General features: G+C 37.4%; 1 protein-coding gene across 1 annotated transcript in view; it reads left to right on the top strand.

Annotated features, from left to right (window-relative positions):
• LOC140140864 (SAM and SH3 domain-containing protein 1-like) overlaps positions 1–26782 on the top strand; it is a 117454-nt gene that overhangs the window by 45979 nt on the left and 44693 nt on the right. The window contains 5 exon segments of the mRNA XM_072162613.1: positions 14892–14957; positions 15663–15693; positions 15944–16173; positions 16827–17033; positions 22226–22307. Coding sequence (XP_072018714.1) covers positions 14892–14957; positions 15663–15693; positions 15944–16173; positions 16827–17033; positions 22226–22307 — 616 coding nt within the window.

The following is a 26782-nucleotide window of genomic DNA, read 5'->3' as shown; positions in this document are numbered from 1 at the left end:
CAATTTACAGCCTTATGCACTAAAATATCAATCCCATAGAGTTTGTGTGTACCACGTCCCCCACCTCTGCCACCATGCCTATACTGAAAGTACTGAATTCTATGAAAGTGCATTTTATTTAGCAATAAAATGAGACCACAAGCATGACAATAACGTCTTGCTTGGCAGAGATATCATCATTTAATTTGAGTCAAATTTGGGAAAATGTAACATCGCCACCTTTTTTGGGTGGCGTGTTCAAGACGCACAACCATACACAGCAATGGGGATCCAGAGTATTAGACCTACTAATTGTATTTCTTCTGTTTGTTAATGACTTAAATGATGTGGTTTCTTCTTCTCTTTTCCAGTTCGCTGATGATAATTCAATTGTCCGTCCTATTTATGATGATTTAGACCATAAGATTCTTCAGCAGGACATTGAAAACATTTTTCAGTGGTCAGTTTGTAACAAACTTCCTTTAAATCTTTCAAAGTGTTCCACCATGCACATGACTAGATCTAAGTCTCCCAAATTCTGTAGTTCTTATACTATGGGCAGTGATGAGCTTAAAGAAGTTGATGAATTCAAACTGCTTGGAGTTACTTTCAGTGACCTTTCTTTTGACTCTCATATTAGTAATGTCGCTAATAAGATTTCTAAACTCTCTGGTTTCATAGTTAGATGTACCAGAAATATGACTTCTGATGCTTTACTCAATCTTTACAAATCTCTTATTTTGCCTCACATTGTTTATTGTGTCTGTGTCTGGTCTCCATTTCAAAGGAATCATATTGATAGGTTAGAAAATATCCAGAGGAAAATCACTCGTACTTTGTTCTACAAAGATTTTCCTGAAGTTGATTTTGAAGATCGTCCTTCTTATTCTGAGAGGCTTGTAGACCTTAAATTGATTAAGCTTGAGGATGTTTACAAGTGTCAAAGATTAGTCTTTGGATTTAAAATAATCAATGAATTTGGGCCTGCTTCCTTTAGTTCTCTGGTTCAAAGAAGTATTTTGGATAATTCTAGGCTATTGCACCAAACTGCCAAATCTTCTTCTTTCTTTAATTCTATGTTTGTTTCACTTCGACGTCTTTGGAATGGAATTCCCTCTGAATTACATCATGTTAACAGCCTTGTCGTATTTAGGTCTGAATGTAAATCATTTTACTTGAATATGCTTAAATGATTTTGCGGTGTTACACGTTTTGGCTTATGTATTTTCAAATGCCTGTATTTTACTTATTTATGATATTGTTTCAAGATAATGGTTATATTATTTTCCAAAATGTTGCTTTTCTATATTTTATGTACTTTTAATTTTAAAATATTCTTTCATGTGCAGGATGAGTACGAGTGGGCACTTCTGTGTTTGGACTTTTCAGCCCATTCACTCATCCTGAATTACTTGCTTTTGTCTTGTGTAAGAAATGTAGAGTGTGTATAAATGTGTTATTTTGTTACTTTTGTATTTTGCAAGTAATTCGAATAAATATTATTATTGTATCAGTGAAAAGGGTGTAGGCCTATATTTTGTGTTGATAAGTGAAAAGGGTTCCTTGCTCGAAAATCAGTGATAAGGGTTCATTTTTTCACTCAATGAAGGGCAGTAGGGTTAGGAATCTGAGGGGCTGCTTTATAAGATGACAACACCAATGTGAGTGCCCCCTGGTTGGTCCCATAGTCCTTGGTACACCCCTAGTAAATGTGCAAGCATTATAGCCAGTGATATCAAGACGTGTTTGTGATACCTTGGTCCTACCCGAGGGGGGGGGGGGGCACATTGAAAAATTTTGGTGGGTATGCTCCCCAAAATTTTGAGGTGGTGAGTCTTTGGGAGCTAACGGCGTACCGATAAAAGAGGGTCTTTCAGAGATGAAATTATCAAAATAAAGGATCTTTTGGAGCTCTATTTTGGTCTAATATACAAGGATGTGAGAGTTCATCATTTCAGCTGATTTCCTCTTTTTTTGTTGCCAAAATGTATGCGTTTTTATTTTATTTTCAGCCCATATTTGGCGTTTTTACCCTGATTTTATGCTGTTTTTAGTGATTTTCCTCATTTTTGGTCTGTGGCCTCTCACACCCCTGAATATAGGGGGTCTTTCGAGCTCGAAATCCAAAAGGGGTCTTTCCGGGAGTATACCTGTATGGTCATTTATGTTGAGTGCCCCGGTCCTACCCAAGGGACATTTAAAGTCAGGATTTTTTGCGGGAGGTGCTGAATATCCAAAAAGTTTATGTTCAAACTTAGCATGAAAAGTCAACATTTAGTGGGGCTAAATCCACTTTTTGCATGTAAAAACAAATTTCAGAAAAATTACCGCTTGTGTAAAATGCGCATAAAATTGTCAGAATTATTATGTTTTCAAAAGTTCATACAGATTTTTAAAAGATTCATGCTGGGCATATTGTGTGTAAAATATTTTTTAATGTTTCTTAGAAACACCACAGAATATATGTGGTGAATTTCATCTAGGTTGAGCAATCCTCCTAAAATGGTTAAATAATAATTATGTTTGTTCGTTGCTTCTGCAATGACAAATCTTTGAACGACTCCTCAAAATCACAATATGTGAGAGGAGGCTGCAAATGTGAAGGAATGTGTATTCGAATGAAAATAAAGGAAACCTGTAGAAAGTAATGGGAGCGTCATTTGTAGACTTGTTTCAAGTCCTTTGGCGTCCATTATTAGTTAGTGAATGTAAAATTCATGGAAGCTTTGCCACATCTTCCAAAAATTTCTATTTCTTTCCAAAGTTTTGAAGTTATCTATTCTTTCAAAATAATTATTTACCATCATGACTTTGTGAAAATCTATTTGACATTTGAATTGCTAGATAGTGGACTTTAATATCATACAGTACTTTACCCCAGGCATACTGTGCACTGCAGGGGTAGTGTTTGAGCAAAATGCACACCACACACCGACATCGCCTGGCTAATAATTATTTGGTGCAGCAGAGACACTAAAATGAATACACGGGATCGATACACGTGAATTGCTATGCACGATTTTGATATCAGACGAAAATCTTCGGATACCGGGTTAGAAAATGATGAATATCTCCCGTAAATGATTTTTTCTCAAGAAACCAGATGTGGTCTCATACACTTGAAAATACGTGTTGAACAGATATGAAAGTCGTTAGTTTGCGCTTTGACAAACGGCCATGCATCTTGAACTCAAAATCTGACCAAAATTCTAATTTTATATTGCGTTGGTCCTGTATGGACTACAGCGCGCAACCTATAATCTGCACTCACAACAGTGTAGGCAGTATGACCATTGACCGCAATGTCGTATACAAGTATACAAGAAATCAATTACCCCGCCTGTTGTCAGTAGCCTTAGTCAGGTCACTTGGCTAATTATATGCGTCTCATAAGGTCGGAATAAAATGACCTTTCGTGGCTGTGGATTCAGCCTACCATGGCGATTTCTACCATGGAGATATCGGGGCGATGCCACTGTGCACCATGCCCAAAAGGCATACTTTCTCCCTAGTTCATGTTTCGTCCTACACAAAAATTCTGACCTGACTAAAAATCTGAGGGAGCCCAGTATGGCAGTATATGATACTTCGACCATGGGTCCTATTTAAAGAATAGCATGAATAGAGAAAAAGTAAGGAGAAAGACTTGATCAAGGCTACGTCATTTGTTGAAATGAGGGCGATGTATTATGTTGCAAAGGATTCTGGGAAGGGTATGATATCTTCTCTGGGTTTTGAGTTGAAAATTAGGGCCAATACCAAGATTTATTATTGCTTTTTGATAAATATGGGGAATAGTGCCTTTATTTACTGCATACAAAATCCCAAATATGGTATGAACCCTTTCTATAGAGGCTGTGCAATAATTATGAGCCCCCCGCCCCGGGTGTAAACTTTCCGAATGGCTCGCCAAAAATCGCTTGCCCCCCCCCCTCTTGGCCTGCTAAAAGTCGCTTTCCCCCCTCTCGGCCCACCAAAAAGTCTTTCCCCCCCCTTTTTGCCAAATTTTGGGATCCCAATTTGCAAACCTTATATGGTCCTAGACATACGGTATGTATATTAAAGCGTTTCCGTACTGTTTTCCGAAGCCTTTTTACAGCGTTTTATTTAAAACGCGCCCCATGAATGTGAGCCAAAAATCGCTTGCCCCCCTCTCGGCTGGCCAAAAAATTCTTGTTTCCCCCCCTTCGCTCAAAGATTTCTTGCACCCCCATTTTTACCCTACCCCAGGGCTCATAATTATTGCACAGACCCTTAGAATAGTTATACAGGATTTTGTGTGACAGGAGTTTTGCGCAATGAAGCGAAGCAAGTTTCTAAACCACTGATTTTAATTTTCTTGATTTTCTATAAATTTGGCAACCATTTGAGGTAAATTTTACAGGATATGATCACTTATATGAAACCAAATCTAATCTGAAAAAAAAATGGAGAAATTTATTGAAATAACAGCACCTGAGACAGCCATTCAAAGCCTTTGTGCATTACATAATTAAAGGAGTATTTCGTGATCCTAGCATCCTCTTTTTATGACATTTTCAGTACATATCCACGAAAAAAGCATATTCCCAAAATTTCAGTTGATTCCGATATTATGCGTTTTGAGTTATGCATGATTATGTGTATTACACTCCTCCATAGACAATACGTTGTAATTTCGTTCTGGTGCACCAGAACGAAATTCAAATTTCACGATATCTTGACTAAACAAATTATTAATCTGCAAGAAATATTTTGTACATAAACATTATGTAGCCAGAGGTTTCCAGTGATATAAAAATCTCAACTTTTTTTGAGAAAAGCGGAGGGATGAGGCTGTGGATCACGAAATGCCCTTTTAAAACACCCAGTTAGACATTATTTCACACCTACCAAACACAATTCACCAGGGCCGTAGCAAAGTTGTAAAATGTGGGGCGGCCAAAATACAAATATATGACCAAATTGAAATAAAGATATAAAGAAAAACATAGCAAATTTCTTAAAAAGTGGGGCGGCCATGGCATCCCCGGCTGCCCCGCTTGCTATGGCCCTGCAATTCACCTAATTTAGAAAACTGGATGTTGAATGTTCACTTCCTAGCTAGAATAATTTGCTGCCATGAATATTGATAGCAACATATTCTAATATGTCAGTGCTTTAATCAGAAACAACAGATGAATAAATGCTGCAGTCCTTGCGTGACCTTATTCCAGAAAAACACCACAGAATTTATATACATGTATATTTTAAGGCAGTGAGAGTTCTGCTAAAATGCAGTTTTAGTATTGATAATCAGAATCTTTGAAGTCTCGTTACCATGTTTACAGAATTTTGTTCTGACCAAGATTCAAGATTCAATGAAGAGGCCATATGTTTTCAAAAGCAGTATGTGATGCAATCAAGTTGAAACAGGGAATCTACTATGATATCGGGAATTGCCTGTCACACATGATCGCACACAAGGTCGTAGGTCGTTGGTGGGACCTCATCTGTCCAGAACATATTGACCCAGGTCAGCATACCGCCATATCCTTCCCGACATGCTTAGTAGCCAAGTCCATGGAAGAGTGGATCCACACACTATGTACACAAATATACATTTGGCCACATTTTATTATACGAATTTATTAAACATGGTAACAAATATTCTCTAGCAAATCGGTTATACGGTGGAACTGGTAGGCATATTATAAATTCGGGATATTCAATATCTTCCTGACCAGCCAGATCTGCGCATGGTCAAAGACGAGGATAGACGAGTATCAGACCGACGCAAACTGGCTTAGTCTCCACATCAGCCAGTTTGGTTCCGCCCCTCCACAGGGAGCGTAACCTGTGTAGGAGACTTCGGTCGGACCTGGTGGTACCTCATCTCTCCCCATCGATTGAAAAATTGTGATCTATAATCCCCGACATTGCTCTTATGAACTGACATCCACCTGGTTGAAACTTGGAGATATTGAATTTTCAGTTTCTTATTATAGGATAGTAAAAAGCATTTACATATCTGAATTTTGCTGAAAACCTCTTTGAAATTGAACCAGGACCGCGACACTCCGGCACTTGTTGGAAGACATTAAGTACAGCAGACAGTACATGTACAATGACTTATACTCTTTGTTTTTGTGAGCGGTACAAAAATGTGATTCTCTAATTAATTATAGGTCAAGGTAGGTCAATTCGGACCGTCTCTTCCCCAGACCTCTATGTAGGACTCTATGGTATCTTCTCATTACACGTTCGTAGTAAGACTTGGCCAGCGACGACGCTTGCGAATTGCCTGTCTTCAACTGCGGTATGGCCGTGTGTCCTGAACTCGCCACCCTTAGCGTTACATGACAAATATTATGAATTTTTACACCAACCGGGTTTCTAATTAGAGTATCTCGACAATCATCAACCCTAAACTAGCAAAAGTATACATTTTTGGAAAGCTGAAGGCATAAGCAATTCAAATATATACATTTCAACTCATTATACAGGGTGACCTGCAAGATATACAGGGTGGAATAAAAAAGATTTTGATAAAAAAAGGGTCACTCAATGTATTGCTTATTACCAACTTACAGTAATAAACTGGAAGTAAACAACTTTCATTTGGGTAGAGGATATGGAGAGCCAACTGACTTTGGAAGAAACCAAAATCACAGCTGTTTGGTAATCTCGGAATGTAGGGTGTCCCAAAGTATGTTAGATTTGTTTACAATTCAACATATTTTGAACCTACAAATTTTCCCCCTAACCCATACAGAAAAAACATGTCCATATTTAGATTCCTCGTCAAATTTCCCTTCAGAAAATCTATACTTTGACTATGATAGGATAAGTAATTAAAATTTTACAGTAACTTTTAGTTTTTAAAAACATCTGCATTACTCACTACAGTGTTTAATACGACAACGGATAGTTTTGTATGGAAAAGTTTGTATTTTCTAGACTAAACCAATCATAAATTATTAAAAACAATTAGTAGAATTGTTTAGCTGTAAGGCCATGAGTGTTTTAGATGCTAAATAGAGTCCAAATCCAATTTACAGGCTTTACAGAAGCAGATTACGCACTAAAAATGCCAATCCCATAGAGTTTGTGTGTACCACATCCCCCACCACCACATCCCCCACCACCGCCACCCTGCCCATTCTGAATTCTATGAAGCACAGTGTCAGTATTAAAAAAGTTCAAGTATTTCTTTTTACAGGGTTGAAAGTGCATTTTATTTAGCAATAAAATCATACCACAAGCATGACAATACCTTCTTGCTTGACAGAGATATCATCATTTGTTTTGAGTCGACTTTGGCAAAATGTAACGTCGCCACCTTTTTTTGGTGGCGAGCTCAAGACACGCGACCGTATAGCATGGTATAGGCAGTTTGCAGAGAGTGTCTTATCTCATTATTAAAGAATCTCTGATTGACCAACCAGTCCCAAAGATATGAGCAATCAAAGTGTCCAGAACAATAGGAAACAAAAGGAAATATTTCCTTTGTTTGGCTATATCTCAAAATCAATATGTCCAAGTTCCGACTGATTTTGCTTGATCGCATCACATATTATTATCAGCCCAGCAATGCTCATAAACATTGCAGGCGGCATAGGACACGCAACATGTGACGTTCAAGGCTGGCGAAAATACAAGGCTGACAGCCCCATTCAAAATACACGGTTAGCAGTTATAAATTGAAAAACAACATACTTACAGTGTGGTACATTGTCGTACCCCAACGGTTTTAGAGTAAGATAATTTTGCTAAGACACCACATAACAAATTTAGAATTGTTTGTGAAGATTTCATGATTATGTGTTAGTCCAATGGCGACATCAAAATTGATGATATCGCATCCACCACCGCCTGAACATTGATTCAGATCCCACATCATGGTTACAGTGAAAATTTTTTGTCACATCAGAGGATTACTAGTATTATCAGTGATGAATGTTGAATTTTGTTAACTTTTTTGCTCTCTCTTGCGATCGATCTCGCAGCATGGAGGATGCTTGTGATTGGCTGCTGGAAAATCAAGTTCAGAATTCACTACAGAAGAATGAAAACAGGCCGGCAACATCATGATCGCGATATATCGACGCACCCCCCAAAATTGGTATACAAGTATACAAAAAGTCGCAAAAATTTAGACAAAAAAGGTCAAATTTTTGGGAAGAAAGTCCACAATATAGCCCCCCTCCCCGCTTGGAAAAAAAGTCCACTTTTTCAAAATCAGTACCCCCAAATGAAATCCTGCATACGGGCTTGGTTTTCAAACATTTAAATTTCATAGAGCGATGTTGTGATGTGGAGTCTGAATGAGACTTAAATATCCAGGTGGCGGATTTCCTTAGAATTTAGATTTATCAAATTCTATTGGATGATTCGTTTCATGAGTTGGAAACGATTGTGAGATTTTGGAATCGATTGTGAGATTTTGGAATCAATGAAGGAAAGAAAATAGTCCAGTGAGTGGGCTCGAACCCACAAACCTTGATCATTGTAATTTTTATTTTATATGTATATAATTTGTCATAGATTTGGGTATTAATAGAAAAACCATATGAATATGGTGTCACGTACCCCCTGACAGCACTATTAGCTGTGTCCTATGTTTTGATATTAAATTGTTGTACTGAGCATGTCTGAGGGCTGCTCTTCAATTTAATATGTATGTAGGCCTATGTATTAAATGTGTAAATCAAATACCAGTAGCTTCACAGGTTAATGCTTTAAAACCACTGTAGAGACCAAGGTTTACTAATAATCTTGCTTAAACTAATAATGGGAGGGCGAGTTTAAGCGCAGTGGTAGTTCCCTCGCTTTGATCCACATTCAGAGGTCCCGGGTTCAAGCCCCGGCGCGGCCCAAGGACTCATGTGCAGTTGGTTTATCCCGATTCCATGCTCGCTCTCACAGGTTTTCTCCGGGATCTCCGGTTTCCTCCTGCTTTCAAAAAATCGGTGATTAGTTGTTATCAAAAACTTCCTTCACCCAATGGAATTTGGGGATCTGCACAGATAAATGGTGGATGTTACAATCTAAGTGTGGATAGGTTTGCGCTATTCCAGCTGCACAATGCCTACTTGATGTGATCTGATTGTGATGATTCACCATGGCAGCAAAATTACATCCGTGATCTGTTATTATTATGTTTTCAGGGTTATTAGGAGTTAAGAAAACCTAATAATGATAATATTGGATGGCTTATTTCGAATGATACCATAACATATCGGATTCGTCAGACAAATATCGAACTCCCCGTTGGCTCGTCCGATATTTTTATGACTCATCCGATATGTTATGGTATCATGCTCAGCCATCCAATATTATATCAAACTTGGTCTTGTGATAGTATCCTTTATATTTACCAACCTTTGTTGAGGTATTTGAGTATTTATTGACATCAACGCAATCACCAATCAACTTCAAACTTGGTCTTGTGATAGTATCCTTTATTACCAACCTTTGTTGTGGGGGCCACCTTAATTACGAATCGCATAATTCTAGTTGGACATCAATATGTATCATTTTGAACTCTACTAAGATAATTATTGTATTTTTTCTATTGACATTCTTAGGGACGGAGGAAGGTAAGGGCAATGTATGTTGTTGAACTAACATCCTTTAGCTTAATATAGATGATGAAAGCCCAAGAGTTTTTGATATTTGATTGGGTTAGGATGTGCGGCTGATGAGACTCTGAAAACTTTCTCAAAAAGAAAAAAAGAAAAAAAGAAACCCAAAATGAAGCTAATTTCCTGGGTTTTTTAAAATTGTTTTTGTAGATTGGAAAAGTTCTGGATAATGTTTGCAAATTTTGTTGAAATATAATGACAAATCTATCTTTTTTTAAGCCTTTTCAGAGAAAGTTTGGTAAAAGTACCTCTTCTCTAAACCACACCCCAAATCTAAACCTAAGAGCCTGAAAATGCACCCAAAATCTGCTGCACATCCCTGTACCCATCTTTCCACTATTGAGAACCCGTCTCCCCCTCCCCCGATAAAAGGTATGGTAGTCTCCTAGAATGATTGACAATCAGTGCTTGGTAGATATTTGGCTATTCCAGTTGAAATCCATACTCCCTATGGCAGACATGACCTTAATCTACAACATAGGGAGTGTAAATATCAAATGTAGTGACCTTTCAGGTAACTCCATTTGAAATTCACACTTCCTGTGTTGAAATTAAGGTAATGTCTTTCAATGAGGGAGTATTGTTTTTAACTGGAATAGCATTTCGTTTGAAAGTGATGATTAACAATTATTATTGTGTGTCCTAGTAAATAATTTGTTTGAAATTTTTACTTTGATTGATAGATAGATTTATAATTTTGAATTGAATTGAAATACTAAAATACTAAAATACTAAAAGATATTTAGCAAACCTGTTCCATAAATTGAAATTATGGGAAAATAGACCACCAAAGAAAACAAAACTGTTGCTATTATGAACTATATAAATTTTTTTTTGGTGTCCGCCTCCCTCCTCATTTTTTGTGATCAGTCCATTATTTTTTTTTTTAATTTTCATATTAAATTTGAAGTTTCAATACTTTAGTAATAAACAAGTTTAAAAGTTGACATGAATGCAAGTGTTTTGTAGAACTCTAAGTGGTCTGACCCCTAAATCTTAAATAAAAAAGGGCCTCGTCATTTTCCTGGCAGTTGCTGAACTTTGTTTTTTTAAAGTACAATTGCTGTATTTGGTCAATTTAGCACACACAAAAAGGTGGGGATGCGAAACAATTGTTAATTTTATGTGGTCTAAGCTAAATAAAAATCATTTCAACATTCAAATTTATACATTTGACCATAAATGTGGACTCCCGGTATAAAAATGGGTTCCTTTTATTTTTGAAAATTTGACTACTATGGGTGCACTTTCAGATTCTCAAAAGCGCACATCCCTACCCATATCAAACCCCCAGGGATTTAGCAGATAACAGGGAAGTCAGCGATTGATTCGCGTGATGATTCAGCTAGTTTGACTGACATTTCCCCGTCAACGCACACAAAAAACATTTACGAGATACGTACAAGTTCACTGGAGATCAGTTTGCTAAAGGAGACAGAAATAATGCCACAGTGTTAGTTTTGACTGCAATAGATACTATTGATTAAAAATTGCATTTTGAAGATGCGTTCATATCTTAGATGCATGATGGTAGCCTTAGGGTAGTTTGGTTTTTGTGAATGGCACTGCATAATGTGTGGATAAGATGCAAAAGTGGCACATGGCAATAAATTTGAGAGTAGTATGGCATCATTTTTAATCAAATTGAACAGTGCATCTCTTTGAAAACTGCCTCTTAATCACTTATTCTTGTCACATGAGAAAAAGGTAAATACCTTTGGTAAATACAGATCTTATTCTGACTGTTGAAGCATTGGTGGGGTGGGGGGGGGTAAAGGGTGAAACTTCCTTTGCAAAGTCTCCCCGCCCCCTGTGGGATTCTTGCCGCTGTGGTATTTAAGATTTGTATACCTTTTTTTGTACTTTTGTATCCATTTTTGACAATTTTTGTCAAATTATACCCCCTTGAAAGTTGCCTTTCCCCCTTTACCCACCTCTCTGACAAAGTCCTGGCTATGCCCTTGACTGACAGTTATTATTAGTAGCCTATAAAAACTGAATAAATTAAGAAAATTAATTTATGCAAATGAGCTACCAAATTAGGATATTTTGCGACAAAAACCTAGTGGACTTTGAAGACCACCAATTGCCACCCCTCTACCAAGTCATATCAGTTACATACCAGTTCCGAGAAATTGCACTTAGGGACATTTATGCAAAGAAGCTAACAAATTAGCATATTTTACGACAAAAACATAATAGAATTTGGAGACCGCTAATTGCCACAAAATAATCAATGCTTTGTGTTGATTTTCATTTGCTGTGCAATAATTGAATGAATTCATATCAACAGATTATTTTATCAAATCAACAATACATAGAACAGACCATGAAGTGATTATGATGAGAATGTTATCAAGACGCGAACCCACCTGGTAGGAAACACCGGTCACAGAAAATACTGTCCTCTATAAATTTGCTTGGAAATACTGCCACCTATAATAACTTGACTAATTTTATGCTGATACTGCCCTCTAGAAATGGCAAGATTAAGGGCGCAGTACAATAAATCACTACTCTGAAAGGTACAATGGTGAGGAATTCTTTAAAAGTATAATGTCTACTGGAGACAAGGTGGTCAGTGGCAAAGCTAGGGGTTGTAGCGCCCAGGGCTAAGGATACATAATGGCGCCCCTCCCCAAAACTTGAAACAAGTGTGTTCGGAGTGTGCACAAATTTGCACAAATAGGTAGCCGAATAGGGCCTATCCCTCAATAATTTTGGTTATGATAAAGTTGAATATCGGTCTTAAAGCCATATTATAACATTTTCAAACAAAATAAGTAGCATTTCTTTGCCATAAAATATTAGCTTTTACTGTCAGATATATCCCTTTTATTTTTGAGCCGAACAACTACGGCAAAGCAAAGAAAATTGGAATTTACTACCAGCGCTGACGTGTCACCAATACGTACTACCCTTCAGTCATGTTGTGGTACGACCCTTTGTTGTGTATATCACTGTCCCGCACGCCATGTACGTACTGTGTGTTATGAACATCGTGTATGCGTTCGACTAATAATTCCATCGAAATAATAAAGCGTCGATTCTGTCGTTTTATTCAAAATCTCGGATTTTGACTAAACTACAGCACCTAGAGTCTTGATTTTTGCAGGGTATATTGATTTAATAAAGTACAATTTAATTGTGTAAAAAAGGAATTTTACAAATTCAGTGAGGGCGTCTTCCTCAGCAAATGTTATAATATGGATTTAAATCTTCTAATGATGTGCTGTTCGCGCGTGAAAATTTTGAATTTCATCGCTAGGAGAGGGCACAGAATCGATGCTGAATTGGGCAACTCAGCACCCTGTAAGGGTGACGCCCAGGGCACATACCCCCCTCTGTCCTCGGGGAAGTATGTTCTTTGGGAGGTTGTCATGTTCTGATTTAAACAAAATTACACAAACCGATTTCACAAGAAAAGTAGGCCCTGCTAACAGAACAAGTTTAAATGTTGTTTTGGTGTTGAAATAGCGCCTTATAGCGGTATCGCTTTTCAACATTAAATTTTTAAAAAATAATAAAAAAATAAATGTTGTTAATACATTTGTTAATTAAGTTAACCAAATTGAAGCTTGAATGAAAAATAAGTTCTTAATATTAACGTGAAATTGTCAGGTGGGGTAGAAAATAGCACATAAAAATTTACATTTTTGTGTGTTTTCTTTTTTGGTGTTCTGCGCCCATAACTTTACTAATTATGTAGATACTGCCCTCTGGAAATGGTAAGCAAGATTAAAAATACTGCCCTCTGGAATTTGATACAATAAAAACTGCCATCTATAGTTGGTTTCATGTTATCCTCATTATAGAGGGTGCTGTTATGGTGTTGGTATTTGTACAAACAGCTGAGAGAGGCCAAGTATTATTTTGTTTTGATGGATTTGATTTTGTCAGGTGGTGGCCGCATTGCATTCTCTAAACAGTGGCGTAACTCCTATGGGCTCTGGGGGGGCGTGCCCCCGGGCACCCGGCTAAGGGGCACCCAAGCCTGGATAGCCTTTGACACGATAGTACTTTGTTATAGGAAAGAAGTGGAAACCTTTATCCACCATGCATTGAATTACTCTTCATTTGGGTGCCCCTTCAACACAAAAGTTTTCTCGCGCTTCGTGCGCATTGCAACATATAAATTGTCATTTTAAAGACCTAAATTCAACTTTATTAAATACCAAATTAGTGGTATTTATGCATTTTCAGCTACCCATACGCAATTGTTTTAGGAAGAGGGGGGCATTTTGTATTCTTGCCCCTGGGTGCCATATGCTACGTCACTGCAGCTAGTGACGAGTCTCCAAAGTAAAGACATTAGAGAATATGAAAACATTTTGTTTTATTAACATGAACTGCATTGAAACATGATATAAATTTAAACTGAAACACTTCGTAAGTTATTCGGTAGGTAAGTTATTTCGATACTAAAATTGATTAGCTCTGCACCATGTTGGTCAGGGGCACCCGAACTACTTTCGCCCCCGGGCACCCTGACCCAAACTTACGCCACTGTCTCTAAATTCAGTAAATTTTCATCGTCAACCGTGTAATTGAATGGGATTATTTTGAAATTTTAAAACGCTTGAAATATCACAAACAAATAGGCCTATGTTGATAAATAATATAAATACAAGCTAAAACCGTTGGGGTTCGATAATGAGCCCCACAAAACTAACCGACTATATTGGAAAATGCCATACGGCCGGGCGGTTTCACAAGTTGCCAGCTCGATCATGTCATCCGCCGCCTGGATTTTGTTTCAATAAATTTTATTATGATTTTATAATACATTTCTGAGATTTAACATGCGTGTATTTTGGGGTGGCTTTGGGGCGCGAGCCCCCGGGGTAAAAGCAAAGGGCGGCAGAAGATGAAGGAATGGCAAGAAATATTAATGAAAAAGGGCAGAAAATTATGGAAAACTAATGCAACTACATTTTTGGTTGCCAACAGGGCCACAGCTTGAGGTGGTGGGGTAATTGGGGGTGTAACACCTCTAATTCTTTTTAAAAATTTGTTGACCCCTCACTTTTTAGATTTTCGAGAGCCATCCTGGCTGGAAAAAAAATCAACCTTTTCGGATTGTTGTTGCAGGGGGCAGCAAAATTTACATTTTCTTTAGCCCTTTGGGGTAAAAGCGACCACGATACGCCACTCGTTAATAATAACATTTCATGTTTTTAAAAGATTATTTCATAATTATTTGGCAAAATATAACAAAATTTAAATTTGAATAAAATCATACCAGCATATGGCTTTAATTCTTCTCTCTAATTGAATGTATTTTTTCTTTATTTCATCATTGTACAGGTGGCAATGAGGGAAGAAGAAGTGAAAGCTGCAAAAAAAGAAGTAGAAAGTAGAATACAATCACCGGTAAGTCATCAAACACTTCCCATCATGCATTTCTCCATATGAGAGCATGTTAGACATCATCGAATAGCATTCTGAATGCGAGGAATGTCCTGATGATATCAAATAATTTTGATTTTTTGAAATCCACAATATAATGCAAATTTTATCGCAAATCATTAAAAATTGATATTTTTTTAATTTCTGATATTTGACAGTCTTCCCTCGAAGTAAACTTTATAAATCTAATGATATGTACTTGAAGCGTATGTAGCTGGGACGAAAAGCAGACCATTTTTTTAAAATTGTGACCTTCTGATTGAAGATACACATTTTTCCCAAAAAAACCTTAAAATCTGTATGTTCTCCCAAGCTACATACACGTTAAGTACATATCATTAGATTTATAAATTTTACCTCATAATGGACTGTTAAATGTCCTCGTATTCAGAACGCTATTCGATATGTCTGATGTGCTCTCGTTGCTATACCGGTCCATGCCTTAACAAGTACACTGTCGGTTAATGATCACAGTACTGGTGCAGCCTGTCACAGTGTGGTTGAACTTTTGTTAGAAGTGACTCTGATTTCATCAGGACCATGGACCGGCCATACTGGTATTATGATTACCGATGGCATTCGTATTAACACATTATCTTTTATATAAATTCCCATCATGAAAGCCTACCTACTTATTTGTTTGTTTGTTTTTTTGTTTTCTTATCAAAGCAAAAGGCCAAGAATGAAGACGGACGGTCAGGTTAGTAAAGATTAAGTATTTTTTTATGAAAATATACAGAAAACTGAAAATATTCCCCTGAAGAATTTCTAGAACAATGCTTAATACGTAAAACAGTTATGCAGTTTTGAAAGTTGCACTTTGGTACATTCAAATCCCATCAGGGATGGCAGGAGTTCAAAAATTCCAAAAGGGTCCAAATGATTTTTTTTAGTAAATTTCAGTTGTGAAAATGAATATAATCAATTATTTGACTTTTTCCCTTTTCTAGAAGTAAGACCAGGTCCATCACACCACGAATATGATGAGCCACCTGAAAACTACGCAACGAGTATAGATGAAGTTACAAATGGCCAGTCGCTAGTCGATGGGGGCGCTCCATCCTCTCCACCTGGTCTCGTTAGGGCAGTATCAGACGAGACATCATTAACACCCTCGCTCAGTGCCTCGCTTAGTGACGATAGGTCTGATCTAGGTAGCGCACCATCAAGCTCTCCTTTGGTATGTATTGAGTTTATGTGATTTTTCCTGAGAAAAAAAATTTTCCTGAAAAAAATCATGAAGAGGGAACCACTACATTTCATTTCTCAAGGTGCATATGTCTAAAAGTAGTAATCATAAATCACTTCAAAAAGTTTTATTCAAACCATCTAGTCAGACATTTTGTAGCAACAAAATGTATCGACATCAATCATAGATGTTTTTGTTGTCTTTTCCCTGATTGTATGAGGGCCCATGATTGAAAAAGACTGGCTGTGCACTTCACAGACAAATATTAATATTTCTTGATTGCTGAAAAACAACTTTGCATGGGCAGCTTAAATAAATTTGCACAATTTTAGGCTTGTTTTGTCATCTGCTTCTGTTCGTATTGTTGAGTACGGCTGATTATCTTTGTATTCTGTAGTATCCAGCTTGAAAGTACCTAATTGTTGCTTTCCGTCTTATCTTCGTTACCTTAATTGTGTATGTGTATCATTTGTGATGCCTTTGTATGTAGCAATCTGTATGTGTAACAATTGTAATGCCTTTGTATGTAGCAATCTTTGTTAGCTTAATTATGTATGTGTATCAGTTGTGATGCCTTTGTATGTATAGCACCATTTCACTATATAGCATGCTTCTCTATCTTTGCTTCCTATCTCTTTATCTAGGGTCGCATACAGAGAATTGGCATCTCGTTACGCAGCAATTTCACCAAGATGAGTCCCGCTGCAAAACGAAAGAACTTCAAAGTGTCACGTTCACAGTCCACGCCCATTGCGCCAAATCCCGAAATTTTAGAAAGCGCCCCCACTGAGCCTGTCCCTTCATCATGTCTTGCTTCGCCTGAACACCATTCGTATCAGTATGCTTATGAGGTAATTTATGCATGGCTTGAGCATGAGTTTCTTTGCTTTTATAGTTTGCATTTTGTTTAAAAAAATAATATTATTTATTCACCTCGAACATCGTATTACATTTAAAATCCATACTTAACCTCTGCGGAAGATTTTGGATATAATTATCTTCCACAGGGGGAGTATGAATTTCAAGTGGAAGGAACATATTAGGCAGCTCTATTTCATACACCCTCTGAGTAAAAGATTCAACCTGAATCTTCCACAGGTGGAGGGTGAGTTTCAAATGGAGCTGCCTGATGTGTCCCATTTCATTTCAAATTCATACTACCCCTTGGATGATATTTCTAAAATCTTCCACTGGGGGAATGTGGATATTAAATGGAATTGACCTCTTAAATTCTTGTTAAAACGTGATCAATCAATGAGCACCATTAATGGGCCCTTCCATATTGAATCCATATATCCCTTATGGAAGACATGACCTTAATCTCCCACACAGGGAGTGTAGATTTCAAATGGAGTTACCCATTCAAGTAATCCCATTTGAAATTCACACTCCCTGTGAGGAAGAATAAGGTTATGGCTTCCATAGGGGTGCATGTTTTGGAATAATATTTTGGAATGTTATAGCCAATCATGGCAGATTTTGGATTCTCCTGGCCTAGTAATAACTTCTGATGATAATTATCAGAATGTGTGCTCTTTGATGACAGTTGCAATCAGCAGGCCGTACGCAGGAAATTAATTTGGCGAGGTGCTGATTTTGAAATAGTGGACTTTTTGTCCATGGGGGGGGGGTGATTTTTTGTCCAAAAAAGCATAAAAAACATATTTTTTGCTTGCTACGCTCAAAAATTCTGAAATTTTGTGACTTTTTGTATACTTTTCGAAATGGGGGGGCACCCCCCGTGCACGGGCCTGGCAATCAGTTCTTTTAAGAATAATTCAAATTATTAAAATAATTTTGTTTATATTGATAAGTTACAGGTTAATTTTTTTTTTACTAAAAAGCTTTTTTTTTAAATTTTGAATGAAAGTAGCAAGCCTGGGGCAAAATGCACTGCTGTTTATTGCTTAAAAAAGGCAATTTCTTTGCATGTTTAGGCTTTCACTTTTAGCTTCCAGTTGCTTTGTAATATGAGGATGGTGTATGCATGAATGGGTATGTTACTTTCAGGGAGTGTGGGGGGTGTATGTGGGTGTTGATGCATCAGGCATATGCCCACACAGTATGGCTTGAAACAAATGGCTCCACTTTAGAAAGTTTTGTTTCACAAATATTATTCAAATCCAGCATCGTTTTATAATTTTGTTTTGTTTTCCCTCTCCCTGCATGTGTGCGCTTATTTCTACAGGAACCAAGATATGGTAACACAGGTTTTATGCTATGGGGCCAGGGCTGGGATTTCACACGCTATTTAGCCCCAATCCCAGATAAGGTGCCACACAGAATTTTGTTATCTCAGTTAGCTTGCCTGCTTCATCACCATTGTAGATCATTATGTGTGTTTCATCATGAACAGACTCCTCACCATGCAAAGCTCATTGCCCAACCTTTCCTGAAACAGCCCACTTGACCATTCCTGAACCTTTTCTGAAACAGCCCACTTGCCCATTCCCAAACCTTTTCTTAAACTGTGCATTAAGCCATTCCCAAACCTTTTCTTAAACTGTGCATTAACCCATTCCCGAGCCTTTTCTGAAACCGCCACTAGCCTATGCATATTCCCCAACGTTTTCTGAAACTGCCCACTAGCCCATTCCAGAACCTTTTCTGAAACCGCCCACTAACCCATCCCCGAGCGTTTTCTGAAACTAGCCTATGCTCATTCCTTAACCTTTTCTGAAACCGTCCACTAGCCTATTTGGCAACCTTTTCTGAAACTGCCCTCTTGCCCATTCCCAAACCTTTTCTGAAACCGCCCACTAACCCATTCCCGAGCCTTTTCTGAAACAGCCCACTATAGCCTATGCCTATTCCTTAACGTTTTCTGAAACCACCCACTTGCCCATTCCCTAATATGTTCTGAAACTTAAAAAGTTCCCCAAATTTTTCTGAAAATTTATCACAATTACATTAAATAGGGTTGCTATCTCTAATCCATATTTTTAATGTACCTCAAGCTGAATTTATGCAGCAGAACAAACCTCTCTCTCTCTCTCTCTCTTCTAGGAGCATTGAGCCAATCCATTACTGAATTGTGATGTTGGTTTTTGGAGTTGAATATTCTTTACTCACATTACACATTCATAAGAGCTCAAGCAACAAGCGTGCAGTTTCTATTGTTCTAAACAATGGAAACCGCCGGTCGAGTTTTGATTTCATCCCTTAGCTAAATGTATAAAGCACACCTTTGCTTCATGAATCTTAATCCTCAACTTAATGCAGTGAATTCAAACATTACAAATCAACAATAATGGATCAAATGAGACTTTATGCGTGCAATTTTAAACATTTTAATACAATTTTCTAATACCTGTTGCATACAAGTGAAACAACATTGAGTTTGATTACCAGCAATTAGTTTAAATACAAAGCAGACAAAGGATCACACCACAAAATACAGAGTCAATTGTTTTATATACACAAGAATTATATTACAAAATGTTGTTTGCATGCCTTCAGAAGCCACCTGCTTGGAACCCTTACTCCCTGCTTGCCCCCACCAAATGAGTTATCCCTTGTACATGCTTCAATGGAGGAACAGTATTTTGACACCCCCTCCCTCCAATTGGCACCCCGGTAGCAAATTTGTCCCTGGCTGCCCCCTCTATTGCATAAGTCTAGTTACACCACTGTATTTGTTTTCCGTCTTATTCTGCATGACTCTAACCCCCTGCTTGCCTCCTCCATGAGTTACCATTTCCCCACTAGCAAATTCCCCCCTGCTTTCCCCCACAATTGCAAAAGTTTAGTTACACCACTGCAATTAGTCATATTCTGCACGCCAAATTGCAGTAAATCTAAACATTTCATATTTACAATTTATAGATGATGATGTTTATGATGGTGTTCATGATGGTGTTCATGATGATGATGATGATGATATATTTATACGTTATATAGCACACCATTTAACGCAACCTGAAATCACATTTGTGATCCAATCTGATCAAACCAAACCAAAGAAGGAAAATCTGAAATTGAGATAGATACCAGCAAAATCATGCATAACCAAGTAATCAGTGAGCTAGGAATGGGCTATTCTATGTAAAATCCACACTCCCCCTGTGGAAGATTTGGGAAATATCTTTCACAGGGGAGTATAAATTTCAAATGGAATGAACACATTAGGCAGCTCCATTTGAATTTAATACACCCTCTGAGAAATATTCAACCTAAATCTTCCACTAAGAGAGGGTAAGTTTCAAATGGAGCCGCTATAATGTGTCCATTCTATTTGAAATTCATACTCCCCTGTGGAAGATATTTCCAAAATCTTCCATGGGGGAGTGTGGATTTTAATGGAACAGCCCAATGTATGGATATCAGCAAATAGAACAATTACTTCCTGTGTATGTTGGTTGATGACGATATCTCAATTTCAAAATGGCCGCCATTGACCTGATAAGATCAGATTATGTCACATGTTGGGCTATTCTAGTTGAAATCCACATTCCCACTGTGAAAGATGTAGCTATCTTCCACAGAGGGAGTATGTTTTTTAAATGTATGACTTTTAAAACTGTACGACGTTACCTATTTCCTCCACAATTGGAGTGAGCATTTCAAGTGGAAGTTACACAATTCTCTATTCTATTTCAGACTCATACTCCCTCTGCAGAAGACTTCCGCTAAATCTCCCATATGGGGAGTGTGGATTTCAAATCAAATAGCCCATTATATATACATGCATTTATTATTAAACATATAGAAATCTCATGCCTGTACATGTTGCATGATATTTATAGAAATTGAATCAAAATCATTTTGTATATAAAATGATATGCACATACATGAGAACTCCTAGTTTTTTCCCTCCAATCATTAGCCTGCATCACATATATTTGCATGACTGTTTGATTTCTGCATGATAAAAGTACATTAAAATATGCCTTAATATGCAATGTTTTTTGTTGTTTTTGTTTTTCAAATAATTTGGCTTTTTAAAAATGCAAATTGTGAATATTTAAAAACGGAACTCTTTTCCCACATACCATCTATATACATACCTCATTTATGAAGAGATTTTATTATTAAAATTTCAAAAATTTGTCCTCATTACCTGTTTTTACAATGCAAAACAATCAAAATTGATTACCGTATTCGTCCGAGTATAGTCCCACGTTCGAGTATAGTCCCACCCCCCCTCTTTCTAATATGTGACCCTCAGCACAACTGAGCCCTGAAGTCGCCAATCATCATTTTTGAGATATTCAACCAAAATATTCTGCTTGAAATTAGCTTTAAAATGATGTATATCATGTCTATAGTACTTGACATTTAAGTAGTGAAAAATCAATAAAACAGTCAATAAATCCTTTGTTTCCTATTGTTTATTGTTAAGTTCAATGGAGCATATCTCAATAGTGGCACTGGCGACATCCGGGCTCAGTTATGGAGGATGGTCACATATGTATGATACTGATATAGCTTTACTATGAAGACAGGCCCGTAGCCAGGGATACGGATTTTCCAAATGCATACCTTTTCAAGAGATATGTTAATTCTGGCCAAAAGTATAGACATTTATCCCCTCTGCAATTGATTGTTGTCCTATTTTTAAACAAATTTCATAGAAATTTTATCAACAACAACAAAGTGGCTTTTATATAGCCAGAATGAAGATTTCTTATCAAAATTTTTGACATTTTTGGCCCCTTTTTGCTGATATTTTTGGGTGTGCATTGCCCCACCACACACTCTGGCTATGGGCCTGTATGAGGATATACCTATATGTTAATAAAAATAGTTTGAAATACATCTCAAGTACACCAAGCAATGGGGGAAATTCCAGCTGAAATCCATACACCCTCTCCTATGGAAGACATTACCTTAATCTCAAACATGGAGAGTGTGAATTTTGAATGGATACCTGCATGGATGATCCATTTGAAGTCTACACCCTCTGTGAAGGAGATTAAGGTCATGTCTTCCACAGGGTGTATGGATTTCAACTGGAATAGCTCATTGCTGACATAATTACCATTAACCATAAAATACTATTCAACAAGTATTAACTTTTCAGTGTTTTCCCTTTTCATTCTAGCCAAGTTCTGATGGCAAGAGCACAATTAGTTCAACCAATAGTGATTTTAGCACTACTATAAGCACTCCCTCAGAATCCTGTGGTAAGTATATGAATACTTAACCCCGATTTAACATTGCCTCTGATTGGTCAATTACATTACTTTAATCACCAATCAGAATGGAGCTTTGCAAATAATTTACCCCAATTTTTTTGTGTGGGGAAATTATTCTAACAATGTTGCTGATTGGTCCAATTGATAATGAAAACTTCTTTTTGGCCAATCGGCAGGTAGTTCTCATGGGGTTAAGGTGAAGAAGTGTTCTATAGTCCATTTGCCTTCCTCTAGGCAGTAAAGTAAAATCAAATTTTGTGATTTTCTTAAAAACTGCTCATTTTTGCAGGAATCTATTATGGTATGATTCCTTGTATCATTTTCTTTCAGAAAATCTATAATTTTTTATACTAATCATCATTATGTTTAGAATTTTTTTATACTTATCATCATTATGTTTAGAGATACAATAAAACAACAATATCTAAATTACTGAGTCGAGTAAGGCATGCAGACTATAGTACATATTAAAGCTGCCTTACGTCATTCAGCAAAGTTTTGTTAATTTTCATATTATTAAATAAAAATTCCGTTAAAAAGGAATGGGGTGCCCAATAGAGCTTTGATGTAATGTGCTGCAATGTAACCGCTTGGATGTCGCACGTCACCTGGAACGTACTCTGTGTTAGTATAGCGCCATCTCTTGAAATCTCTTAATTGCATGTAATGGCGTCTCACGTGTTTAGAAAACCTAAAAGGCATTTGCATTCATTTTGTATTTCAAGCGTTAATTCCCGCTGTATAAAGAAATAGTTAACTTGTATTAAAGGCATATTAGTAAACAGTAATAAAATCAAAATCAAATTAGTTGTGTTATTTATTCAAAACACATACTTTAAACAAAACAGATGAAAGATAAATCTAAAAAGACCGAAATTAGAAGCTTTTTGCAAAGTCATGCCAATATAGGGGCCCAGCTGTATAGCTGGCGCCCCAAAATGAGATTTTTTCTTTGTGTTAAAATGAGATTTTTTTGTGCTAAAAATCACCACAACATTATCTAAATGGGTTATATCAACTGGAATCCATACACCCCTTATAAAACATGACCTTAATCTCCCACACAGGGGGTATGAATACACAACCCTTTTTGTCTTGTACAGGCAGTAGATCTGGGTTGGCAGGGATGGTGCTCACTAATCCTAAAAATATGTTTGGGTGGCAGTTTAGCCAAGAGTAAAAGGAAATATATAATACTTGGAATTTACATGGAATACTAGTTACTTGCTTGGTTGCCAAAAAAAACCACCCTGTTCACTTGTTTTCCCTTTCTTTGGTCACACAAGTGTACACTGATCTTCTGGAATGACTTCTCTGGGACGTGATATCCTGGCTTCCAAATACGATAGCCTTTCAATTCTGTCTTGCTCATAAGCCTGATGAAGAGCCTGCTCATGGAGTATGAGTCTCAATCTTTCAGCAAAGTTATGATTCACCAATATGCAGTTTACATTCATTGATATATATTCACCAGCAAATTCTTGCAGTGCTTCAATGATGGTATCCATGGAAATGACTGAAGGTGGATCAGTGATTTTCACTAATTGTTTACCATCTCTATCGATCTGTTTCATCGCAGAAATCAATGTATGCTTATCCCTGGTAGAATTACCAGAAGTCAAGCAAGTGTATTTTCCATGGTTTCCCACATTCCCCAAGAAGTAGACTCCCCTGGCGACTTCATGTCCTCCTATGTCCTGTCTGGAGTGAGAAAAAAGAATTTCAGCAGAATTTGAAGTTCCAGCTGGTGGTAAACCTTGAGTGCTAATTGCTAAGTGGCGATGTGTTCCCGTAATCGGTAGCTCAAAATAGGCCATGTTCAGTTTTGCTTATACATGTAGGATGTGCAGTGGCAGTAAGTGGTTCCTTCCATTGATAGCTGAAATATTATAGTAAGGCACATTTAGTTCTGGTTTTAGGATACAAGTGACTGGAGCAAACTGTGTTGGATCCAACTTTAGGGCGTGTATATACTCATAGACCAGGCAATGAAGCAGGGGTGTAACCAGACCTGACCTTCCGGGGGGGCAAGATTGTAAAATTTCCCAATTTCTGAAAAAAAATCGTAGTATTAAACTGGTGGGGTCCAGTTGCAAAGCCCCGGCGGGTGTCAAGGGGGCAGAGCCCCCTGAAGCTCCTGGTTTTTGGCATATTAGAAGCTAAAAAATCAGTGTTTCAGAGAACAATTTCACAATGAAAGTAGTAGGACCCTATAGATCTTCTTCCCTCTTTCTTTCCTTTTCTCTTCCCTTCCCTTTCTCTTCTCCTTCCTTTTTTCTTCCCTCTTTTTCTTTTCTTCTTTCCCTTTTCTTCCCTCTTTTTCTCTTCTTTCCCTTTCTCTTCCCTCTTTTCTCTCCTTCTCCCTTTTCCCCTTCCCAATTTTTTGCTCTTCTTCCCAGTTTTTTTGTGCCCGGGGCAGCTTGCCCCCCCGGCCACCCCACTGGTTACGCCACTGCAATGAAGGTGATACTATTACCGGTAGTTATTAGGCGATAATCGATCAGTCCCGTTGTTGCCATGCACCTTCGATTGGTTCAAATAGCGTGTACGAGTATCGCATCGACACGTACGCGATTAGGTGTGTGATATTGTGTCATATCACACGGGTAAGAACCAATAAGATTGCAAGAATAATCTCAAGTGTTTAAGAATGCAAATTAGATGGGTTGGCAGGGGTGGCACTCGACAATCCTAAAACTACATTGGGGTGGCAGTTTAGCCGAGAGTAAAAGGAAATATATAATACTTGGAGTTTACATGAAATATTAGTTACTTGCTTGGTTGCCAAAAAATGTCACCCTGTTCAGTTGCCTTCTTTCTTTGGTCACACAAGTGTACATTGATCTGAGACTCCTCTGGGTCTCACATCATTTATAAACGACTGATAATACACAGCTCTCAATCTTTCAACGAAGTTGTGATTCACCAAAATGGAGTTGACATTCATTGGTATATATTCACCAGCAAATTCTTGCAGTGCTTCAATGATGGTATCCATGGAGATGACTGACGGTGAATCAGTGATTTTCACTGACTGTTTACCATCTCTATCGATCTGTTTCATCGCAGAAATCAATGTATTTTTATCCCTGGTAGAATTACCAGAAGTCAAGCAAGTATACTTTCCATGATTTTCGGCAGTCTCTAAGAAGCAGACTGCCCTGGCAACTTCATGTCCTCCTATGTCCTGCCTTGAATCAGAAAAGAGAATTTCAGCAGAATATGAAATTCCAGCTAGTTGTTAACTTTGAGCAATAATAGCTATGTGACGTTGGGTTCCCGTAATGGGTAGCTCAAAATATTCCATGTTTAATTCTGCTTAGGATTGATGTGCAGCGGCAGTAGTAGTTCCTTCCATTGAACTTAATAATTAATGAATTCACACCACCAAAAAATTGATTATACTCATTTCTAAATCTGCAAATATATTTTGATAGTTGTATTTAATTCATGGTTTATTAGTGGGTAACCACTGCAAACGCACAAACATACAAACATATATAGTGTGGACAAGTGTTGGTATCCTGGTGACAATCTTGTTCCTGGTAACTAGAAAACAATGGAAAAAATACATATTTACTTCTGTATCAGATTTAAAACCAATACTGTAAAATAAGCTCACCATTAAACAAACAGCTAAAACAGTACATACACACCTGCTCTGAATCTGATGATAGGTGTCTGTCAGCGTCGGTGATATGTAGCTGAAATAAGTTGCCTCTGTTAGTTAATGAAGGAATGGTTAAAGTTTTACGAATTATTTGCTTTTAGTTGATAAAGCGATTTTTGGTTAGACGTGTAGAGACGGATGAGTTTACATTTTCATAATGTAAAGTCCATTTGTACAAAGATTGCCCAAAACAAACACACTTAATTCAGTCATATCGACTGCTCAGTGCCAGAAGTGGGTTGCAATAGCTGCCGTGTGAACATTTGGTAATTTACACAGAGTGTATTGTACTCATCTACACATGGCAGCTATTGCACTTACCCACTTCTGGCACTGAGCAGCTGATATATAAGTTCTTGGGGTTCTTACATCTTGGTTGGTTCCCATGCTAGTGCTTAGTGCCAAGAGAACATTAACAAATGATGAATGCGACTCTATGTTGGAACTAAAGATGGCAAAATGAACCCAATTTCTAGTTTCTGGGACATTCACAAACAGTCACTTAGAGAATAAACAATATGGATTTTTTTTTTCTACTATTTTCTAATATGTGATAGACGATAATCAGGTCCAATGTTTTGAGGGATTACGATAAATATTGGACCAGTCTATCATCTATGAACTATTTAAGATTAAAGATTTTGGACATTGAACTTCAATATCGTACTGATATTGTGATGTACCAGTATGTAATGTCAATAGCATGTATCTATGGCTGGCCGTAGCCATTACAAAAGTATACAAAAAGTCCCAAAATTTAAGAATTTGCGAGAGTAGCGAGCCAAAAAATTGG

Source organism: Amphiura filiformis, chromosome 19, assembly GCF_039555335.1.
Source record: "Amphiura filiformis chromosome 19, Afil_fr2py, whole genome shotgun sequence".
Taxonomy (NCBI): domain Eukaryota; kingdom Metazoa; phylum Echinodermata; class Ophiuroidea; order Amphilepidida; family Amphiuridae; genus Amphiura; species Amphiura filiformis.
The sequence above is the reverse complement of the archived record's forward strand: the minus strand, read 5'-3'. Positions and strand labels throughout refer to the sequence as shown.